Raw genomic sequence first — 23,211 nt, forward strand, 5'->3', positions numbered from 1 at the left:
TATAATGGACAAACAACTGAGTTTTTATGAACATATAAAGACCGTACGTACAAAAATTAATAGGGTAAGCATGAGACTTACAGAATAAATTATTATAAAATTTGGTTTTAAATGCTAAATTTTAAGAAAAATAGTAAAGAAATAAATCTTTCCAGTAGTGTTGTATGCATCCAGTGTTGGTGCTGGGAAAGCGGCACCTCGATGACGCGTTGCACCTAGTTCTACTTTGTAGCGGAGCATACAGAACAACCTCAAATGCAATATGCGTTCAATAACGGGGATCCTATAGCTTGAATTGACGCAAATGAAAGACATGACTTATACTTTCAGCTTAAAGAAAACATACAAAAAACTGAAATTAGAACAACAGACAGGCATTACCCTAGTTTAGCAGACGCAAAAATACTAGACAATCAACACGACCAAATTGAGGCTTGGGTAGACGCTTGAACAGGTAGACAAATAGTGGTCTGGGACTGCTAATTTATTAACAGTTGAAAAATAATAGCTACTGGTGAAGCAATAGCAAAAAGCAACAACAGTAGAAGAACGGACGTCATAGCAATACTAAATGGCTTGAAAGTGCCAAAAAACAAGGGAAATAAATATATAGGGTAATACGATATAATATTATTAACATAGACTGTAAAATTATACAAGCACTGAACTTCAATTATAAATAACGAGACAAACTTACTATAGATCCAATAAGACATACAGTGTGAATCTGTAACTTGGAATAAATTCAGTAGTTCATATACTATTTTTTTTTAAAAAGATCCCTGGACCCGTCGATTAGTATTTTTAGTTGCGCTCTTTTTTGTTGTAAAAATAAAGTTAAACACTGTTTCCCAAAAAAATATATGACGTCATCGACGATTTGTGTAAATAGCAACTCTATTTTTTATTGCTCAATTTCAAATTTATGTGATTAACCTTTCAAGATATTTAAAATTAAAAAAATAGTTTTATTATAATATATAAAATCTGTTTTACTCAAAAAGTTGTTTAACAAATGTTTATAATGTAGTTCATTAACGATTTTATCTTAAACTTACTTGAATATTATCATAAATTACTTAAAATTCGTTTTGAACGTTTCTTATACACTCATTCCTTATTCTGATTTTTAAGTCCTCAATGTTTGTGGGCTTGGACACATAAACGTTGGATTTCAAATATCCGTATAGGATAAAATCTAAAGGAGTTAGATCGGAAGATCTTGGTGGTCATTGAAAAGGTCCTTTTCTATCAATCTATCTGCCTAGGAATATAGTATCCAGATAATTTTGAACATGACGTGCAAAATAGGGAGGCGCACCATCTTGATTAAATAAGATGTTCCTATTTCACATATCAGCTTCTATTTGATTAGAAAATAGAGCAGCTAAATTTGGAATTAGTTCTTCTTGTACAAGGAAGATTGGATCTATAACTTGTTAGCGCAAGGTGTTGTGTATGGCCTTGCTTGATCTAAAATGGATTTTCCTATGCCCAGTAACGGCAATTTTCTCGATATACTTTTCCATTCAGCATAAACGTTGACTCATTAGAAAAGAAAATATTTTCTATTTTAACAGTATTATTCTTGCAGCAGAATTGTTAATTGAAAGGGATAAAATTTCTGTGCCTTCAGAACGTTTGTTACCACTGAAGACCAAGTCACTTTCAATTCGCGCGCTACTTGTCTAGTGGAAAGTTTAGGATTTTTTTGACCGGAAATTATTAGCACAATAATTTTAGGATTTTTACTGAGTGTAAATTTACGATAAATAGATGTTCTTTTAACGTGGCCATTTTTCGAAACTAATTTTCAATTTTACTTACAATACCTTGCGATATCGTTGGTAAATCAGTATACATACATGTTTCTTAATACACCCATAACCTCCTTTTGGGTTCTTGTTTTATCTTAGTATCCAATCGTCATTAAGATTCAAATAATGTATCAGTTAAATAGGGCATTGCGTTTACATTTAAAAAAAAAAGTAAAAAAGACAAGTCTTTAAACCATGTTGAAATTTACTGCTTTTACTATTTAAAAAAATATGGAATGCCACATTTTTCCATTTTTATGAAATTCCTCACAAAAAAATTTTTTCAAAAAAGCAATGCTCCTAAAATTATATGGTTCTAAAACCTATTAACAATAACGTATTTTATAGTAAAACAAAGTGGTTTAAAATTTTTAAATAAAAAATATTAAATTACATATCTTGGAAATTACAGGTCACAAAAAATGTTCACAGAAATGTTTATATAAATCGATATGCTCTTTGGAAATAAGTAATGAAAGCCATTTTCAAAAAAATTATCAATAACATTATAATATGTATTTCAATTTTGGAACACAATTTTGGTAAAAATATTTTGCTAATTGATTTGATTGTATAATTCATATTAAATAAGAAAATTTATTTTAATTATTTTAAAAAGGGTATGATAAACTTGAAATTCTGCAGTATAATTTAATATGCTGTTTAAAAGTATAGAATAAAAAATTAGTATTACCATTTAAAAAAATGTTCGATGACGTCATATCTAATTTTTAGGACACACTGTATAACTTGGTTTTCAATAAAAAAGAGTGCAACTGAAAGTAATAATCGACGGGTCTGAGGATTTTTTTTTTAAAATACTACTGAATTTATTCCAAGTTACAGACTCACACTGTATACTAGAGGTAAAAACAGATGGCATACATGCATAACTTAAATGGACACGAAAAAAAAATCAAAACTAAAAGAAATACACAAATTTAGCGAGACGATACGCAATAATGGAAATGAGAGATTACTTTTACGAACAATACAATTACAAAACGATAAAAGACAGGTAAATTTCCAGATATGCTCGAATAACGATGACTTGGCCAGAATACCGCAATACCTCGGACCAAGGAAGAACAACGCACAATTTATGTAAAGAAGTAGGTCACAAGTAAATTAGCCTGTCCCAGCAAAGCCACTCAAATGATTACCGGGCATGGAAATTTTAAAAATAATGTATACTTGGCTAGATTCCAACTAGACGAAATAGAGGGTTTTTGCGAATGTGACAATGTCTTAATAGAAAACAGCCAACATATAATATTCAATTGCCAAAAAGAAATAGCTAGGTAACAAAGACAAACCAGACAGATATATTAGATATTGATGGAGACTTACAAGTTCAACTAAGACAAGACTATGGTGAAGATCAATATAAGAGACATACAAAAGAAAGAATTTTGAGCAGAAAAGGTCACTGACAAAGATCCCAATAATAGGATTGTAAATATTGTAAAAAGTTAAATAAACGTATTAATGAAAACAATAATTAAAGCATATTCGAACTATATTTATTTGGAGGCATATTTAAACCATAAGTAGTAAGTAAGAGCATTATTGTAAAAAATATCTTGAATCTCTGTATAAATTTTGAATAAACAATCAAGAAATAAAATAAAATAGAACAGGCTTCTTTCCCGCTAATGTTTAGGAAGGCGCGGATAGTGGCAGCGTTCTAGCTCTAAAACTGGTCGCAAACTTTTAACTCAAACTTTAAAAAAAAAAGTATTATATAAAAGTAAACTTACAACTCGTACATTACGTTATGACTGTATGATAATAAGTGATTCCTAAATTCCATGAAAACCTTTTAAGAAAATATGAAATAGAATATGCTAACACTGCTTATATTGCAAATAGATGCCTACATTTACTATAAGAGGAATGGGTTTATGCACATAGCTAGCATTTTAGGAGGAGGCTACCAACATCCGATGCCTGGTAACGGCTTTCCTAAAATAGTGGGTTATATCGAGAACTTGAAAGGAGTAAATAAAAATGTTTCTTAATATCTAATAAACAGTCGAGATACCGTCAATTTATGAACGTTTATTAAATTAGCGATATACTGTTGCGTTTATCATCAATAAGTGAAATTATTCTGATCATTTGAGCTTTTGTTAAATTTACGTTATTTTTTGTACGATAATTAATATTTATTATTTTTTTAAAAATTTATGATTTAGTTAAAAAATTTCAGTCTTAAAAGGAACAATTTACGGACTGGCAAAACACAAAATCAACAAAATAGTTTTTCTGCTTTTTTAAACACAAGAATTTGGTCAGTAATCTTAAACATTAATGTCATTTTGACTAAAAGTTATATACTAATATAAATACTAAAGACCAAAAAATTTAAGGAAATATTTTTTACAAGCAGATTTTATACTTTTCATGATGATTCGATACTTCCTTGGAATAGTTTTGTTAGCACTTAAGTAAAAAACCCGAAATAATTATTGACTACATTTATTTAACTTTTTTCTTTAAACTTATTCATTGATTTCTTTTAATGGTTTACGCCATTTTTCCTCTTGTTTAATATTGCCTTTTTAAAAATACTTCTTTATTTTTTATTTCGCCAATGGAATGTAAATTTTTATGACCCTCAACCCTCAAATAGAACCCACAGAACCGTATTTTATAGTTACTCGCAATTTGTTTCCCGCTAAAGATTTATTGGGCTCATTTCACACCAGAAGGAAATCTTTTTTTTTAGAACGAGAAACCTTCATTTTTATACTCTATGGCTTTTTTCGAGCAACTCGGTCCTAAGGATTATGCCTATTTAGTACAATTGCTTAAGCAATAACAATAAGTCTTGTAAAGGAATTTTTTATTTTATTTAAGTAACATGGGTGCAAATATCTAAGTTTACGTATCCAGTATCTTTTTGGCTTTTGTATATCATTTGATGTGGAGACTTCATATAAAGTAGTCATTTTTGTTCAAATCTTATTTGTAATTTTATAATTGTATCTTTTTTTACATGCTCGGTTAAACCAACAGCTTAGGTGAATTTCGCGGAGTTAAAACTAAAGGCGCTTTTATTTATTTAATTTATTTATTTAAAGGAGCATATCGTTAAATTTGGTACTATGGAAAAAATAAAGTATAAAATAACTAAAAGAAAGCACTAATTTCTTAAGCGCGTAAATAATCAAGGGGTTCCAAAATTTGTTCCCGATATTCGTTTGCTGTTAAAAACTTTCAATTGGAAATCAAATTAGTTAGAAAACCTATCACAATCTCAGCTCAAACCACGGTAAAAAGAATGGATGCCCATTCACGCTCCTGCTAATTCTGATATTCTTAGGCCTCAGATTTCAAAAGAGAATACCTTAATCTCCTTACGCGATTTCCACGGGATACTACTGAAGCTTTAACAAAACATCTGGCATAAAGATTGTTTTCATGTAACCTATTCCTTTTTTTTTGCAGTAAAGAAAGCCATGACCATTTTGAAGCTCAATTCTAGCCAGCAAGCAATAATATTAAGGTCTCGTAATGCCTGATGGCGTATAAATGTATAGGTTCTGTTTGTCTTGCTAAAGCAGGATATATTTCTCTCACATCACTAGTCTATTTAAATCTCTGTCACAACATTAGTGTAGAACTTACAGCTGTAGAACTTACAGCTCCTGCTTATAACTGTTTTTTTAAGGTCAAGATATTACCTTTACCTATTGACTATATTGCACGCACCATTAAAATACTGTTCTCAAGTCTGTGTAGATAACATCCATTTGACCTCTATCATTTCATCAAGTGCTTCGCACACGAACTGAGAGAAGAATGCTAGGTTTGTAGTACATGAGCGCCCAGAAAAAAAAGCCATGTTGATCGTTGGCCAGCATGGACTTTGGGAAAAATTAATTTATAAAGAGCCAACTCCAATAACTTTGAGAAATTGCACAGAATGGATATAGGGCGGTAATTCTCTATTGTTCTAGCATCGCCCTTTTGAAAGATAGGGTAAACTTTGGCTTGCTTCCAGATATTGGGAAAAATACCTGTGTTAAGGATCAGATTAAAAATGTGGAGCAGAGGGTTTGTTAGTGCAACAGAGCAGTCCTTAGCTAAAAAACTAGGAATTAGATCTGGGCCAGAGGTCATTTTGCTTGTGAGACACTTGCTCGCCATTATAATGTCGGTAGCCGCGAGCGCGACGACGTCTATGCAAGTTAAGGGAGGTTCAGAGACGACATGATGATCGCTGGGAAGTGAGTTCGTGTATACACTCCTGAAATAATCTCCAAAAGCGGACACAATGCGATCAGGCGTATTGTATGATTGGTTAGAAAGCTTCATTGAACCGGGGATTTGAGACTGATTACGTTTGCTTCGAATAAAAGACCAAAATTCACTCGGATCGGAGGTTATTTTGTTCTCAAAACTATGGATGTACATTTTGTAGGCTTATGCAGTTAGAGCTTTAATTGTCTTGCGCAGAGACCTAAATATCTCTAGATAATGATTAGACTTGGAAATCTTAAAATCACGAAAGGCTCTTTCCTTTTTATATATATTACGAATAATGTCCCCCGAAAACCAGGGAGGGAAACGTCTTTTACGTTTTACCTTGAAGGGTACCGCTCTAGCGAAATGTTGTTCAGTATATCATAAAGAACATCACATGCAGAGTTGACGTTCTGCTGCACCATGACAGGCGACCAATCAGTATCTAGCAGCAGCTGATACAAAAGCGGAAAGTTAGCCTTTCTAAAATTAAATTCCTTTATTTCAGCTTTATTAAGGGTTAGGTTATGGAGAGAGGTAAGGCCTGCATGGAATTTAAATGACAGAGAAGGATGGTAGGTATCCTCCGGGACAAGAGATGCACCGCTGTTAAGTACAGAGATATTAAAGCTTGCAAAGATTAAATCCAAAGAGCGAAGATTGTTATTTACCACGTTATTGAATTGCTTATAGTTTAGGAAATCAAAAAAATTACTTAGAAGTTGACGTTTACTATTGGGAGATACCGAGTGTTCAATATAAGCGGGGACATTAAAGTCTCCCAGGATAATCACATGTTCAGAATAGATTACATTAACCATGGAAAAGGCTTCGAGAAAGCGTTCTAATTGCACGCAGTCGATGGAAGGAGGAACGTACAATACAAAAATATACAGTATGAAATGATTAAATTTGACTCTAAATCCTACCAGGTCGATTTCCGGTATTTCTTGGCTGATCGCAGAGAAGTCGGGGGCTTCCGAGGAGAGGTGGTTCAGAATCCCCAGTAGAACACCACCACCCCTTGAAGCAGCAACAAGGTCAGTTCTTCTGTCAGAACGGTACATTACGTAAGAGTTGGGAAGAATTTCACCATCAAGTATATCATTTTGGAGCCAAGTTTCTGTGATGGAGATAATATCATAGCCAGAAGTAGACGCAGCACCAAAGAAGGTATTGGTCTTGGAGCACAGGCCGCGGGTGTTCTTGTAATAGCAAGAAACTAGATTTTTTAAGGAGTGGGAGGTGGTTGCCCTGGGTTTTTTGCCGCTCTTAAGGGAATGCCATTGCTATACTTAATGAAGAGGTTATCCTCACCACGGTCCCTGCGCAGCCTTAGTTCTTCCTTGACTTTATTAAGGTGTTCCAACTGAGCTGGGGTAAGGTCAGACTAAATGTATATCTTTCTTCCTGAGAACTTACTCCTGTTCTTCAGTAGGAATCCGACATCCCTATGGTTCACCAGTGTGATCTTAACTGGTCTGCAGCCATTACAGTTGGGTTTTCCAAATCTAGACGCCTTGAATATAGGAATATTACGGCCACACACATCGTTAAGCAGAGTAGAGATGTCTGCTGTCAAAGTCGAATCTTCAGACGAGTCGGACTTTAGGTTAAAAAGCATTAAATTGCAGTTACATTTTTGCCTCTCCATAATTTCCTGCAACATAACATGACTAGCCTCGGCGTTTGATTGAGTAAGTGGTGGTTATTGAGACTTGCCATGGCATCTTAGGTGAGGTAACCTCCACCTGTAATGCATCCAACTTTCAAGTTCATCCAGTACAACAGACAGTTTAGATATTTCAGTCTTCAGCACTCCAACATCCCTTTCAAGTACTCCTACACGATTGATCAGTCCCAGCAGCTGCTTGACGCTGCCTCTTTACAGTAAAAGGGCATAGATCTCTTGCTTAACACCACTGCCCTGATTTCAGTAGTACTTAGATCACTGCAGCTTTGACAGGCCATGCTTCTACAATGGTCGCAAGGGTAACCAAAAACCTCCCCATTTCTTTTAGGTTCTCTGCAAGTAACTGCAGTATTACACTTAGTGCAAGAGCCAGACATTGCGATATCGGTACCCTCGCCCAGCTCTACTCACACCACTAAGGCAAGTGGAAAACGCCACATGGTCATGGGAGGAAAAACTGTGTCGATATTGCAGTTTAACACTACTTAAGGTTTAATGCACAGAGAAAAATAAAAATTATGTGGTTAGATGCACTCTTGATAAATGACACTGGTTTGTTTATGTTATTGTTGTAGGTTATGAAAAACCGGCAAGCTGTTCGTTAATAAAAATCGGCATATATTATCAGTTGTTACTTGTTCTGTATTACCAGAGCCACAAACACTTCCAGGGCTTTACCAAAATATTCTCGATTCTATCACCAACTTTTCCGTTTTTTTAAATAGCAAGACGTATAAGAAACTTTAATTTTACGGTCGCGCGAGCATTTGATGAGCGAAATACGACGAAAATATCCTAAGAATTCAAAAATTGAATAGTATATAAGGTATCGCATTTAAAATAAGAAAGTTAATATTGAGCATGACACCGTGTATAATTTTTTTTTGTATAAAAAAGAACAGATCTAGTTATTTCCTACTATTACTTAGAAGATAAGTCTTTCTGAATCTTAGCTTGTAAGAAAGATATCTTAAGAATTTATACGAAAAGATTCTAACTCATGTTTATAGGTTTTAGAGTGGTTATAGTATTGCAATATGGATAAGTCTAACGTATGACTAGAACAGCTCTATCATTGATACTCTGATCATCATTACATCTTTAATCTGGGTTCAATAATATTAAGATTAAAGATGCAATGGAAGTAGAATGTAACAATACTTACACCTAGTGGCATTTTACTAAAAATAATTATCCAATTACTTTTCAAAATCTCAGATCAAAAAATATTCCGTCATGTTAAGGTTTTATGTTCCATTACCTTAAATTTAGATAAAAAAAGAACTGAGAAAGTATTTTGTCCAGATAGTTTTGACTATTGAACCCAAAGGCCTTTATCTCCTAAATAACCCCATGTACGCAGTAGTAATTTGCAGCCTCCAATTATAAGTATCTCCAGATTTCAGATCCGATAACATCATGAAAAATATAAATAATTTCTATTTAGTAACATAGTAATTTTTATTGATGCTTTAATTAAATAGCTGACATCAATTACAGTTTTTGTTCTAGACATATAAATTGATGATCTCATGACATTCATCATAAAAATTGAATTATCAAAAATCAATCTTTGATGCATAATTTAAATGGATATGAGGGGCATATTTTCTAGATCATATAAAAACGTAATATCTCTTACAGGCATTACTTTCATTTGACTTATGGATTATTCGGTTGGGATGGTATCCAGAATTGCCACTTACAGCAATTAACCATCATTACTCTATCTATGTCTTGGATACTAAATATTGAATATAATATAAAAATAAACTAAATATAAAAAAAAATTAGTCAGCGCCATTTCAAATATTTAGCACCGAAACTTTATAATATGACACCAAGACCCATAGAGAAGGAAATATCTACAACAACGTTTAAAGTTTATGTAGGGCAATGAATTGAACAGAAAGATGCGGCTATATTTCATCGTTTGGTAAATACTTATTATTTTTGTAATAACAGAGCGATAACTTTTATTAAACGTTTCATAGTTTTTGTGTTCTTTTGTTAATTCGTATGTGCTACTGTGAGTATTTGTATTTAAATAATTTTGTGTTTTTTTATTGTATGTGTTGTACAAGATGTGTTGAAAAACCACGTACGTGAAGTAGAATATATATTTTGTATTTAAATTTTGTAATTTTGGAAATAAACGTATTAATATTATAATTATTATTATTATTTAGCTCTTCTGCTATAAATATATACCATAACATTTAAATTATGGGATATATGGATTATCAAATGTTTCTAACTTGATAAACTACGCGTACCATCCCATTCTAAAAATTCAGAGATTAGAGGGACACAAAGTCAATGATCTCAAATTATGTTTATTTTTTAAAAAACGATTACAACAATGCATAGACACAAATTACAATGTTGAGTTATGACTTACCGGTAAAGCTATTGGATTAACACGACAAACATTTAAGTTAAAACAAAAATAAATACATAAAAAATAATGCTGACGTTCACATTAAATCCGGTATCAAAACTAAATAAAATAAAAGTAAACAAAACAAGCAGAATGAGGTTAAGTTGAACGGGAGAATGGAAATGAAGCAAAAAATAAAATAAAAAATAAAAAGTGAAATATGACTTGGTCGAGAAATGAACCAGCGACCTTGGGGTCGTAGGCAAGCGCTAAACTTACGTGCTATCCAGGTCGTGATAAATATTGTTAAAAATTAAATGCGGTTCAAAGGTAAAAACATCATTCACCCAAGACACTATAGGACTCCTTTTTGCCCTTGTGATCTCCATCTTCTCTAATAAGTCAAGCTTCTTTCCCTTGGGGCACTCATGAAGGATTTTTACATTTTCCGGGATGGAAGGAAAGTATTTTGAGGATAATAAATGACTTGCAAACGCCGATTTATTCTCGGTGATTTCGGTATCTTTGTGTTTATTATATTCTCTTAAGTGTTCCTGCACTCTCGTTTTTATTTTCCTTCCAGACTGACCAATGTAAACGGCATTACAGTCCCCGCAGTTACAAATCTTTATAAAAATGACATTCAAAAAATAAAAAAAATAAATAAGGTTTTAATAGTGTAAATTAGTAGCAAATAGTTTATAAACAAAAGTGCTTAAAAAATTACTTTATATGCATAGAGACATAGATAGAGATAGTGAAACTGATTTCTTGTTTTCAAATATGTACAGGTCTTTACATTGGCCTTTAAAGAATGCTTTACACTGAACTTCTAATCTAAGATAGTTATATATTGAGTTAACTTTTTCTCTGTGTACATACTTTTTTGTCTAGAAGATAGAGCCTTAAATATATTTAAATGCTCTTGCTAGAAGACGCTAAAGTTACCCCTTTTTCAGATGTGGCTGTTTTTAGTTTTTATTATTGCACTAGAATATTTAAAATATTTATAGTAATTTGCCTTAACCCAAGGGGTTAATCAATAAGTATTTCTTAATTTTTTTTTTAAATATATCGCACATGTAATCCAAAAGTGTCACTATACGAAAAATGTAAATTTTTCAGGAGAGCAATTTAAAGTTTTCGGCAAAATGGAAAGACAAATAACGGTGATTATATTGATAATAAATGAACGATTTTTTTATCACAGTGAACGATGTTTTGGCTTTAACCATTTTACTAAACAGAAATGGAAAATAAATTCTTTTATTTGTTTATTTTTTAATTTTTTGATTTATAGTGTCACTTTTCCATTTATTATATGCAATATTTTTAGAATTTGTCAAAATTTTTTAAAGCATGAAATTAAAAAAAAAAATATGTAGAAAAGCATAATATTATTATATTAAATGAAACATAAAAGATTTATTTTTACACACAACTGCTTGAACAAAAAAATGATGTAGGTAGGTACTTCTAAAAAATATTTTTTATCCTAACTACTAACTTAACTTAAATCGACCATCTAAATGACCGCTTACGCACCGCGAACTTAACCATAGCTTAAAATTTAAACCATCACTGTTATTTTCCATTCAAATTCATACAAAATAGCTGTCATTTACGTTTAAATTTTAAACTACGGTTAAATTTACACTGTGCCAATAAAAATTTACATCACTGATACAGAAATGGCACTAAAGCCAAATTAATGGCTATAAAAACAACTGCAAAAACAAAAAATTAATTCCTAAAACAAAATATTCAAAAACCTGGTAAATACAACATAAACACAACTTTAAATATGGACAGCTTCCATTATGAAAAAACAAAATATTTTCGTTCGGTAAATTAAATATAGTGGGTAATTACCATTACAAAATATTATTATAAAAGGAGTGTACATAGCATTGAGGTATTAAGGAATTTTCAATAAGACTTTTGATGTCTTGTTTTTTTCGATCGGACAATTTTAATCTTTTTGTGTAAAGTTTTGCGATTTTGACGCATTGAACGACGCGCCAAACAACTAATTTGCTTAAAAGTTTGGTCACTGTATGAAGTTTTGTAATATAATTTCAATTTGGGTTTGGCTAAACCGTCACTAAACAAAAAATGTCACTATTGCCCGCCACAAGCGTATTAATATTGCGTAAGCCATAATGACACTTGCGCCATCTAGAGGTCTCTAATGTAATTATTCAAGATATTTTGTATAGTGACATTGTTGCCGGTGTGGTTCGGAAGAGTTTTATTGTAAAAAGTACATTTTGCAAATATTTTGTATAGTGCCACTTTTGGATTACATGTGCGATATGTCATAAATACACAAAAAAACCTTGCATTTTTAGTTCTTTGGTGCACCCTTTCAATAAATTTAAGTTTTATAAAAGTAGACTCAATGACTACTGAAATTTTTAAGGAGTTATTTATTATAGAATAAAAAATATTATGCTTAATTAACCATTTTTATTAGTAAATAAGTAATTAGTAGAAAATATTAGGTAGAAATTAAATATAAATAAGTACTTCATAGTCACATAACTTAATATAATTATTACTAGGACAAAGCCTAAGGATTCAAGCACAAACTTTCTCCTGTGTTCTACCATCTTTATGCCAGGATGGTAGCATAATAGATCCTAGAATTCTTGCTGTAGGATCAAGTGCCGCTGGGCCGCCAGCTACTGGAGCTGGTGGACCTCCAGGTGTAGGCGCTTTAGGACCGCCTTCATCTGGCATGGCAGCTTCACCAGGAACTGGCGCTCTAGGCCCACCTTCTAATAATCCAGGAAACCCTCCGAGCGCGGGAGGTATGGGACCACCTCCTTCCGGAGGGGGTAGTCCCTCTGGAGCTGGAATAAATGCGCCTCCTTCGGGAGGTGGCAATCCAGGTGTTCCTAATGTAAGTATTAATTGAACCACCAGTTAGAAGAAGGAAATAAACGCCAAAACATGGTGAAACTACTTTTTATCAGAAGTTAAACTCTTAAAGCATGCCGCATCCATCAGCGCTAAGTAGGGAATAAACATCATATAAATAACAGAGATATTGAAGAGTGAAATATGCGAGAGTTTTAAGAAGGAAATAAATCTCGAAATTATTTCTTTCTTCAAACTTATGGTTGGATTGTTTTGTCACGTGGATTTTTTTCGGGTTAACGGCGCAGCGCATGTTGTATCCTAATAATGAACAATTCAGTTAATGTTGACATTCACATGTGTCTAGTTCTTGTTTTGTTTATGAGTTAATATTTATATAAAAAAATGTCTAGTAGTGATAATAGCATCTATTGTAATTAGTGACGTTGCAACATCACGGAAGAGAAAACGGGTTTTAAGAAATAAACATTTATATAAACACGAGGTACAAAAATTACATCGTTTACATGGCGAAATCTATATTAGTTCTACTACGGGGCGTATTGTTCCGGCTAAATCAAATACTGATAGTGAATGTACGTGTAAAAAACGGTGCAAACAAAACTTTAGTCCAGAAGAAAAGCAGAGGATTATACAAAGCTTATACAGTGGACGTCCAAAAAATGAACGATAACGAGATACTTTTCTTATGGGCCTCGTAAACCGATCGGAAGTTTTTCGAAGACGATCCAAAAAAGAAAATCCCAAAAGGCGTGAGAACACTTTTAGTTATTTTATCCAAATAAACTCTATGAGAGTTGAGGTTTACATGTAAGCTTTTTCGATCTTGTATGCTATAAAAAGCAAAGCAATTATTCGATTGACATCTCTCATTGCCGAAGGAAAGTTACCGGTAGATCACCGTGGTATTCATTTATATCGTGGCAACATTTTACCTAATGATATAGTTCTTGCGATCAATCAACACATTCAATTGTTTCCCTTAAAAGAATCACACAACAGCACCAGAATCAATAAATATTTGGATGCCAGCCTTAATGTGAAAATCATGCATGAACTCTTTTGCAAAAAGTATCCGGAACATGCGAATACAGTTAAGTATGATTTTTTTAGAAAATACTATAATGATAACCATGGCTACAGATTTGGAAGACCGCAGATTGATGTTTGTTCAAGTTGTAAAGAACTTGAATCTAAAATAAAAAGTCCAACGTTGAATGAAAACGCTAAGCGTGTAGCAGTTGTAGAAAAAATGGTGCATCTGAGATGAGCTAAAAAGTTTTACATGAAACAGCAAGAAGTGTGGACATTATGTCAAGAAAAAGAAAATGTCGGAGCTATTGTTTTTGACTACATGGAAAACCTTCCGCTTCCAAAAATACCAGTGCTGTTCCAGGAAATGTTCTATCTCAGGAAATTATGGCTTTATGTGTTTTGTGTCCACGATTTCAAAACAAATAGTGCAGACTTTTACACATATCATGAAGGAGTAGCGAAGAGAGAGCCTGACGAAGTCTGTAGCCTACTTTAGAAAACAATCCAGCATATGGATCCTGTTTCACGTGTTCAGTGACGCTTGCGACGGTCAGAACAGGGATAATACCCTGATATGCTTCATGCTCATATTGGTTTCAACTGGACGATTCGATAAAAGATACCAGTATGTTCCTGTGAATGGACATTCCTTTTTACAGTGCGATCAAAATTTCGGAACAGCAAAAAGACTTATTAGAAGGAAAGATAGGATTTACGTACCAGAAGAGTATAATATAAATGATCTCGACTGCTAAAACAAGAGGATTTTCACCAACAAAAATCACCTTAGAAGATATATTTGACTTTAAAAATTTCTGGAGAAATTATTACAAAAAAACTAGTAAGTCGGTGGAAAAAAGTTGTACATTTATGATTTCTATATATAAATATTTAGAGTATTGTTCCTCCCATAAAAGCTACGTAACAGCTTCAGAACAAATAGATGGCATGCTGAAATATAGGTTCCTTCTTCAAAAAAATAGAGTGACCCCTGCATTGCCTACTACCAGAGCCTACACTGAAAAAATACCAATTAACTAGAAAAAGATGGAAGACGTTCAGAAAATCATTCAGTATATTCCAGAAGACAAGAAACAATTTTATGAGAATATCCTTACATGGTCAACTACTATCGCCTCAGATGACACCATTGCGGAAGAAGGATAGTTTAACAATTTTTTGACTCAAGTCTCAAGAATTTAATTCGAATATTTTTGATAAGTTACCTTGAATAAAAACAAGTTTTCATACATTTTTGTGTCTTTTTTTGTATACATTCCTTTAAAAAAATTATAAGTTATAAGAAAGAAATACATCAAAACTTTCTTATCATTATTTCTAGATAACTAGAATCAATGAATCGTTTCTTTCAATCTTATTTAATCTAAATAAACTATACTTTATAGTAGATCTTATTATTACATAAGTAAAAAATAAAAGAGAAGGATAAATAGTTTTAAGCAATTTCCCAAATATTAATTTTTTGGATTCATTTTTTTCTTCTAACTGGTGGTTCAATTTGAGTTGTATATGAACATCTTTAAAAAAATTAAGCTTTAACCTTATTTTGACCGCTATTTCCTAAAATAGTAGGGTAAATCACTTTGAACTTTACACTGTGTCTGTTAATTTTCGTAACTATTCAAATAAATTACTTTAAGCCATACGCGACAGTTTAGCAAAAACATGAATCGATATCTGTGGCCTCAACAAAGTTAACTTAGTTAAACTAGATGGATGACAAGTATTCTGACCTGAAAGAAGCTGTTGCAAAAAAACCGCATGGATGCTGAGTATTTTATATCTAAATTAAAGAAGAGAATCTATTTATTATCATAATATATTTAAACTATACACTTAAACGCAATCCAACTTAATAATATACAGGGTGTTTCAGAACTATGGGATCAAACTTCTGGGGGTTGTTCAGTGCAATAGAAGAATCCATTTGAGTATAGGAACCCATATCCGGAAATGCGTAACTACGCCGCTACGGCCCTAAGACGCGTTAAAATTTATATAAAAAACATTAATTACCTAAATGGGATCTCCTGTATTTATTTTTACCTTTTGTCCATGATACCATAACAACAATTGTTTAAAATCAACGCTTATTAATGTAAAAATTTTATAGCTTACAATTTTTAAACATTTATTGGTAATGGAAAACTTTACCAATCAAGAATTGGCGGATATGCATTTGGCATACGGAGCAACAAACTGCAATGCACGAGCAGCATCGCGGTTGTATCACATTGTATCAACGTTATCCTGAACGACAGCATCCTGGATACAAAAAGTTTATTGCGGTTCATCGGCGGCTCGCTGAGACAGGCATGTCTAAGACCAAGATGCATGATACTGGTGTTGCTCGAACCGTAAGAACGGTCGAATTTGAAGAGGAGGTGCTTCAGCGAATTGCCGATGAACCATCAAATAGCACACTAATCTAGTTATGGCAGAATTAAGGATTCTATCAAGAGGTATTTAATATGAGTGGGAAAAGCATAATAAAAAAAGTGAAGACTCTTTAATTTTAATTAAACAGAGCACAGCTTCTTTAAAACATGCTGCCGAAATTTAATCGCAACATCCATTACAAAGCCAAAATTTCTAATATTTTTAGCAAAAGGGAATTATACATTTTTTATGAATGGTTGTAAAATTAAATTTAATGAACTTAGCTCTGGCAGCCTCATACCCAATAATCAAGCGTACACTTTTTCTGGCATTAAGCAATAAACCATGCCCAAAGGAGCAGTCAGCATATAGATGTGATAAGCGTTGATGAATCTGAGATGGTAAGTCAGCAGTAAAAAGGGCAAAAAGTATGAGACAAAGAATAGAACCCTGTGGCACTACACGTTACAGTTGTTACATGCCAGACCTTATACACCATCAAGGTCTACAACCTGCCTTCTATGGTTTAGATATGATAAGAACCAGCCACAAGCTTGATCAGAAAATTCAAAATAATCATCCATTACTCCCAAAGAGACTTAAGTATATGAACAAAGGAGGGAGAAAGTAAACTCAAAGTCTAAGTCTTAAATCAAGCGTCTATTTTAGGTTACGCGTTTCGCCGTATTAGGGCATCATCAGACCTAAATAAAATTATTAAAATTAAATGATACAGGACAGAACGCCAATTAACAGAAAAGACATACCTATCTAAATACAAAAACCACACACTAACATCAATAAATTTTTTATTACCATTTTAACGTGCTTTAGGTGGGAATTAAAATACTCGGTGCACAAAAATAATAAATTTATTTATTTACAAACTGACACTACTAAACACGATCACTTCACTCACTCGACTGCTAGAAGTATTTATTTACACCATATTTATTTACAATTTACTATTTATAAACAATTTAAATATTGCGTGAATATTTCGAAATTACCTGAACTGTTAACTGGCCATCCAGCGGCTACGCGAATCCTTATATACTGGGCAGACCACTGACTGAAAGATTCGATAACCTTACGTGCGTCTTCAAAGATGTCATACGCGCCCAAAGCTTGTTTCATCACAAAATGATTCCAAAGATAGTGAGATGTCGATATCGGCAGAAAGTTTGCTTCTTGCAACTGGAATTCTTGTAGAAATAGTAATGAACTTTTACTTTTTCCAGACTTTTTTTTTAAATCATCCTTTAGTCCAGGTTATCGAGTCTGCATGCAGGTTTAGGATTTGCGTAACTTCTCAGATCCTCAGCAGGTAACTCTTCCTTTACAGAACAGAAAGCCAATACCAAACGTCCTTACAGGTTGGCTTCTGATGTGATGCCTCTTTGGTAACCAGTAATCAGACAATTTTTCTTTTATCCTCTTCAACAATTATCTTAGCTTAATTCTGGGGTTGACTGCTTTGAATTTTAATTTTTTTTTACGGAAAACCTCAGCTAATTTTTCAGATATTTGTAAGTCCTTAGCTATACAATATGCCAAAGCTTAATCAGCTAGAACAGTAAACAGGTCTTTCTGCATTTCACATTCACGTCGTACCGACTTTTTCGGCCATTATAACGATGGAGCATGAATTCATCGAATGTTAAATCTGACTCTATTTGGATTTGATGTAGCTCAGCGTCAAGCCAGTCGGTTAGAGTGAATGATTCGAGCTTTACTTCTTGGCGTTGCACTTGTATTCTGTAAAGAACGTCGTTAATGGCTTCTACCACTTTGTAATGACCACCCTAGGATCTTGGAAATTTCGGTGAGAGATCCTTCCTTCTCTGTGGGGTCATAAAGCCAAATAAAACAAATCTGTTGTTATAACTCTGGACTTTGACTTTGACATAATATGGGTTCTTTATTCGATCGCTAGCATCTCGAATAGAAGTGCGAATGATTATGAATAACATCTATTCTTTTACGCTGCTTACTAGCTTAGTCCTCCCCGGCAACCTCGGTTCCTGACGAGTAATCAAATTCTATATCGCACGAAAGACGGAGTACACAAGAGACTACTTTGGCCAAATACAGATTAATGAAATGAGAAAAGTAAAGAAAAAATTTTCTTTACTTTTCTCAGAGTTTTTATTACGCTAAGATATTCTACTGACAAACCGGCATGGATTTCCTCTAGCTACTCCAAAATCTGATATTTGAGTGAAACGGTTGGCCCTCTTACCTCTTTGCCGTCGTGGTCAACCATTTTCGGCCGCAACAGTTCATCTTCCAAAATGAGGGAGTTCCATTGTGACCCAATATGACTTGACATTGAGAAAATACTTGGCAACTTTTTTCCCAAGTTCGCTTCTTCCCTTCCCTCATCCAGGTTAGGACTATCTAGATATCGAAATCTTCTTCTTAGTCTTTAATAAAATCTCCATTTTGCCAAGTATCATAGACGATGCTGGTTCTTTACAATTGATCATCTTTTTCCTCTACCTGCCGACAATGCTTGCAGTCCTCTGGGCAGAGTCTTCTTGATAATGCATCTGCATTTCTATAACTTCTTCCTACTCGATGTTCAAAGTCCAAGTGTCAAAGTTAAACTCTTGTAGCCTCTTTATCCATCTTGAAACTTGACTCCCGGATTTTTATACTGAAGGAGCCATTTTAAAGTTACATGGTCACTTCACAGCAGGAACTTTCTCCCATAGAGGTGCTTGTAGAACTGCTTCATTGCTCTTACAATAACCATGCTCTAACTCTCCGGGAGTGACGCAATTGTTGCGCTCTAGCTTGGACAGCGTCTTACTAAAATAGCCAATTTTTTCTTCATGGCTATCCTAGATTTTGGATAACATAGCTCTTATTCCTACATTGCTAACGTCAGTGTTCAGCACAAATGTTGTATTTCTTTTTCAAAATCTTTTCTTCCAACCTGGCACAATTTTATTTTAGTGCGGCATAGTTTTATTACAGTTATGCAGAATTTTTAAGTAACTTTGCAGTATTTTTTAGCAAATCATTTTCAAACCTTGCAACAATTAAGTAATATGTTTTTTTTTTAATGACAAATAAAATAATTTCTACCATAAACTACCTAATGTTTTATAATAAAATAATCTAATGATTTATAATAAAATAATAAATTATAAATAATTACCAACTTTTTTAAATATAAAAAATCTCATTTAAGGTAAGTATAGTTTCCCCAGCCAGTTGCTCCAGTCCATATATTAGATGCCAAAATGTCACGTGTGGAACTCCTTCAGTACAGCCCAGTACTCAGGATGGATTTGCAACCCAAAATGCTTTTCCATGGCAGGCATTTCTTAGAAACAACAATAATTTAAACTCTAAAAATGGATATGCCGGTGGAGGCGTATTGCTAGACCAATATCATGTCTTAACAGCTGCACACAAAATTTCGAATTTGTAAGCAAAAATTTTATAATTTAAAATTAAAGCATTAACAGTTTTTGATTTTAGATCAAGCGTAAGTGTGCTAATGGGTGTCTATAGTACTTCAAATTTAGCTAATGTACAGACCTCCCAAGTATCACAAGCTTGGATCCATTCCAGTTATAATGAACAGTATCTAAAAAACGATGTCGCTATTTTAAGATTAGCCTCACCTATTCTTATTAACAACAACGCTGCTCCAATTTGTTTACCTGCGGCAGGAAGTAGCTACGTCGGATCACAAACGTGAGTACTATTTTATATTTTCTATTAGATTATTTACGGGTAAGTAGGTATTACCCGTATAAGTGTACTGTAATAAACATAACAAAACAATAATTTGCATCCAAACGCACAAGTGCACCAACGACGCCGTCGCCATCATGAACGCCACTCACAAACGGAAGAGCACGTGGCGATAACTAAGATGATCGACATCGATGGACGACACAGAAAAGGCACAGTGTTGCCAATACTTAATTATTATTAATTTTAAACCTTTAAAACTTATGGAGTTTTATTACTATTTAGTAATGTCTTTTGCAGGAATGATTTATTCTGTCCATAAATTTTAAGTGTCCAGAAAGTGGTAACTAGACACACCAGCATATATATAGCATTTTACTACATGCCGCACCAACCTAAATCGAAACTAAATTCACTGGATCTAGCAAGAAAATATCTAATTTGGCAACACAGAACGCCATGCCGATAAAAGGCAGGTCAATTCCATACTTAGAAATGTAAACATGGATTTAAATTATTTGTTAATGAGTGAATCATTTAATAACAATAAAACTGTGTGATTTCATCTTCTTTTAATCGTCAAAACATTAATGTGAGTCCTCTTTTTTATTGTCATTTAAATTACGTTATTTTGTCGTCACAAAAGAGGCATTTTATTAAATGACCATATTTTGAGGTCTTTTTTCACGTAATACGTCATTCTATGTTTGCCAAGGCGTAGAAAATATTACCAGAAAATGTAAGAATTTCAAATCAATCTGGGTGGCTGGGATTGAATTGCATTCTGCCAAACTACCCGATCGAAGTCTCTACTACTTTAAGTTTTTCTACAAAAAAAAACTTCCTTGAAAGGGGGTTGTTTCTCGTATTATAAGAACCTAAAGACACATCTCATCATTCATAGATTTTTTTATATTTAAAACAAATTAAAAATATTCATTATAATAGGCAATACAAACTGAAACAGTTCACAAAAACACTATGTTATTTTTCTCTTGTCGATTTTTTTCCCACTGGAAAGTGGCTACAAAGAAAATTTTCATAAATCCAGCTTGGACCCTTCGACCATTTTTTTTAAGAGAATTGTTTAGGACTTTCAAAACTTTAAAACCCATTGGATGTAATGCCCTCTTGCTCACGATATTTCTTAATTTTTCTATCGATACAGTGCAAAGCAGTAAATGAGCCACTTCAAAAATAAACGAAAACCTCTGATTATAAACCAAAATCTTTGTTTAAAGAAATAAATGTTCTATTTATTGTTGCAAGCGGCTTCAAATGCGGTGTGGGGATCTTTTCAAGAGCTTTTCTAGACGTAAAGAAATAAAAACATGGCCTATTATGTTACCTCTAAAAACACAACTGGTGTTTAAACTTGCTGCCTTGTATCGATAGATGTATACTTTCTTTTATAACATTGTTACTGTGGATCGATTTTGGGACTTTGGGAATTCTGAAGTAAAAAATATAAATCGTCTAACTAATGATGATATTCTCTTTCTTTCAAAATTAAAATTCTTCTCCTATGATTTAAAGGTATATCAGGAATGTGCAACAAACTTGTTATAGAATTGTTAACATTAAAAGCTTATCAGTAATCATGTCAAAATAAATTCTCTACTATAGGCAAAATTTTTACTAGTACATTTTTTTAATCACTTCCATCAAAAAAATTGATTTTTATTTGATACTACCTTAACCAGTTTGTTTAATCTATGTGCTAGAAAATATTTAGTATCCAGGATTTATGGTTGGTTGACAGTGGACCTTTTAAGGCATTAAAAACAGACTTAATTCTAATAGTATTACCTCCTTGAATAAGGCAAATAGCATTAATATATATTTCCTAAATCACTGTCTTTATTATATTATAGTAGCATTGATATTTGTTGACTTAAAAAAGGGTTTCGATACAGTTGAAGTTAGCGGCCATTTTAAGAACATTGCAAGATTGAGGAATCCACAGCCGATATTGCTACATAATTACAAATAAATATAAAAATGCTATAAAAACTGTAAATCCACACTCTACAATCAACAGGATAAAGATGAAAAGGATTTAGGCAAGGAAACATCCTGTCCTGTTTACTACTATCCTCGAGTATGCATTTAAAAGGTTGGAATGGCAACAAAAAGGAATACTCATCAAGGAAGAATCAATTATCTACGCTTCACGGATTACATATTGTTATTTTATTAGCCCGACAATACCATACAAAAAGTTTGACTGACATTACATATTGAAAAGACCTATAGAATAAGACTAACATTGATCCTAGTGATCAAATACAAATTAATAACAACAAGGTAGAATTAGTTGACAAGTATATTTATTTAGCTTATGAAATTAGAATAACCAGAGACAACCACACTTGCAAGCTAGTGAGTCAAATTATACTGGGATAAGCGGAGTATGAAAAAATGAAGGACATCCTTAAAGGAAATATCTCAATTTGCTCAAAATAAAAAGCATTTTGGTGCATCTTGTCAGTTCAGACCTATTGCGCAAAAACTAAGAGTAACACAGAGCGAGTGGAGTGATCATAGTCAAGTTAGGTCAAGGCCTAACCTGAGGGATCGCGTGAGAAATGAATTGATACGACAACGTACTAGAGTAGATGATATTATACAACGAATTGCTACACGGAAATGAACTGAGCGCGTTGCTAGAATGAAAAACCAGCAATGGAAAAACTGTTGGAATGGAGACCAAGAGCTGACAAGGGTAGCCGAGGCAGACCTCCTACTCGGCACAGAGAGAACTGCAAACTCTTAGAGGAGGCATATGTCCAAAAAGATGATGATCTTCTACTAGTAAGGCACCTTGGAAAATCTCAAAATATTTCTCTGTTCTTGCCTCAACAATCAATCAATTTCGTTTTAAGTTTTTTTTGTATTCTTTCTTGCCTTTTATTTGCTACTGTTTAAAACAGTATTCGTCCTCCTAATATTTTCTTAAAAATACAAAAAGACTGCTATTGTCCTGTCACGATCTTCTAAAAGTCAAGTGAGTAGCTTTGACATATCATAATAAAAGTCAA

General features: G+C 33.2%; 1 protein-coding gene across 1 annotated transcript in view; it reads left to right on the plus strand.

Annotated features, from left to right (window-relative positions):
- Positions 1-23,211, plus strand: part of LOC126741938 (phenoloxidase-activating factor 2-like) — a 37,386-nt gene that overhangs the window by 13,194 nt on the left and 981 nt on the right. Inside the window, exons 2-4 of the mRNA XM_050448415.1 lie at positions 12,706-13,046; positions 19,659-19,897; positions 19,952-20,170. Coding sequence (XP_050304372.1) covers positions 12,706-13,046; positions 19,659-19,897; positions 19,952-20,170 — 799 coding nt within the window. The remainder of the gene's footprint in view (positions 1-12,705; positions 13,047-19,658; positions 19,898-19,951; positions 20,171-23,211) is intronic.

The sequence above is a fragment of the Anthonomus grandis genome, chromosome 11 (genome assembly GCF_022605725.1).
Source record: "Anthonomus grandis grandis chromosome 11, icAntGran1.3, whole genome shotgun sequence".
Taxonomy (NCBI): Eukaryota; Metazoa; Arthropoda; class Insecta; order Coleoptera; family Curculionidae; genus Anthonomus; species Anthonomus grandis.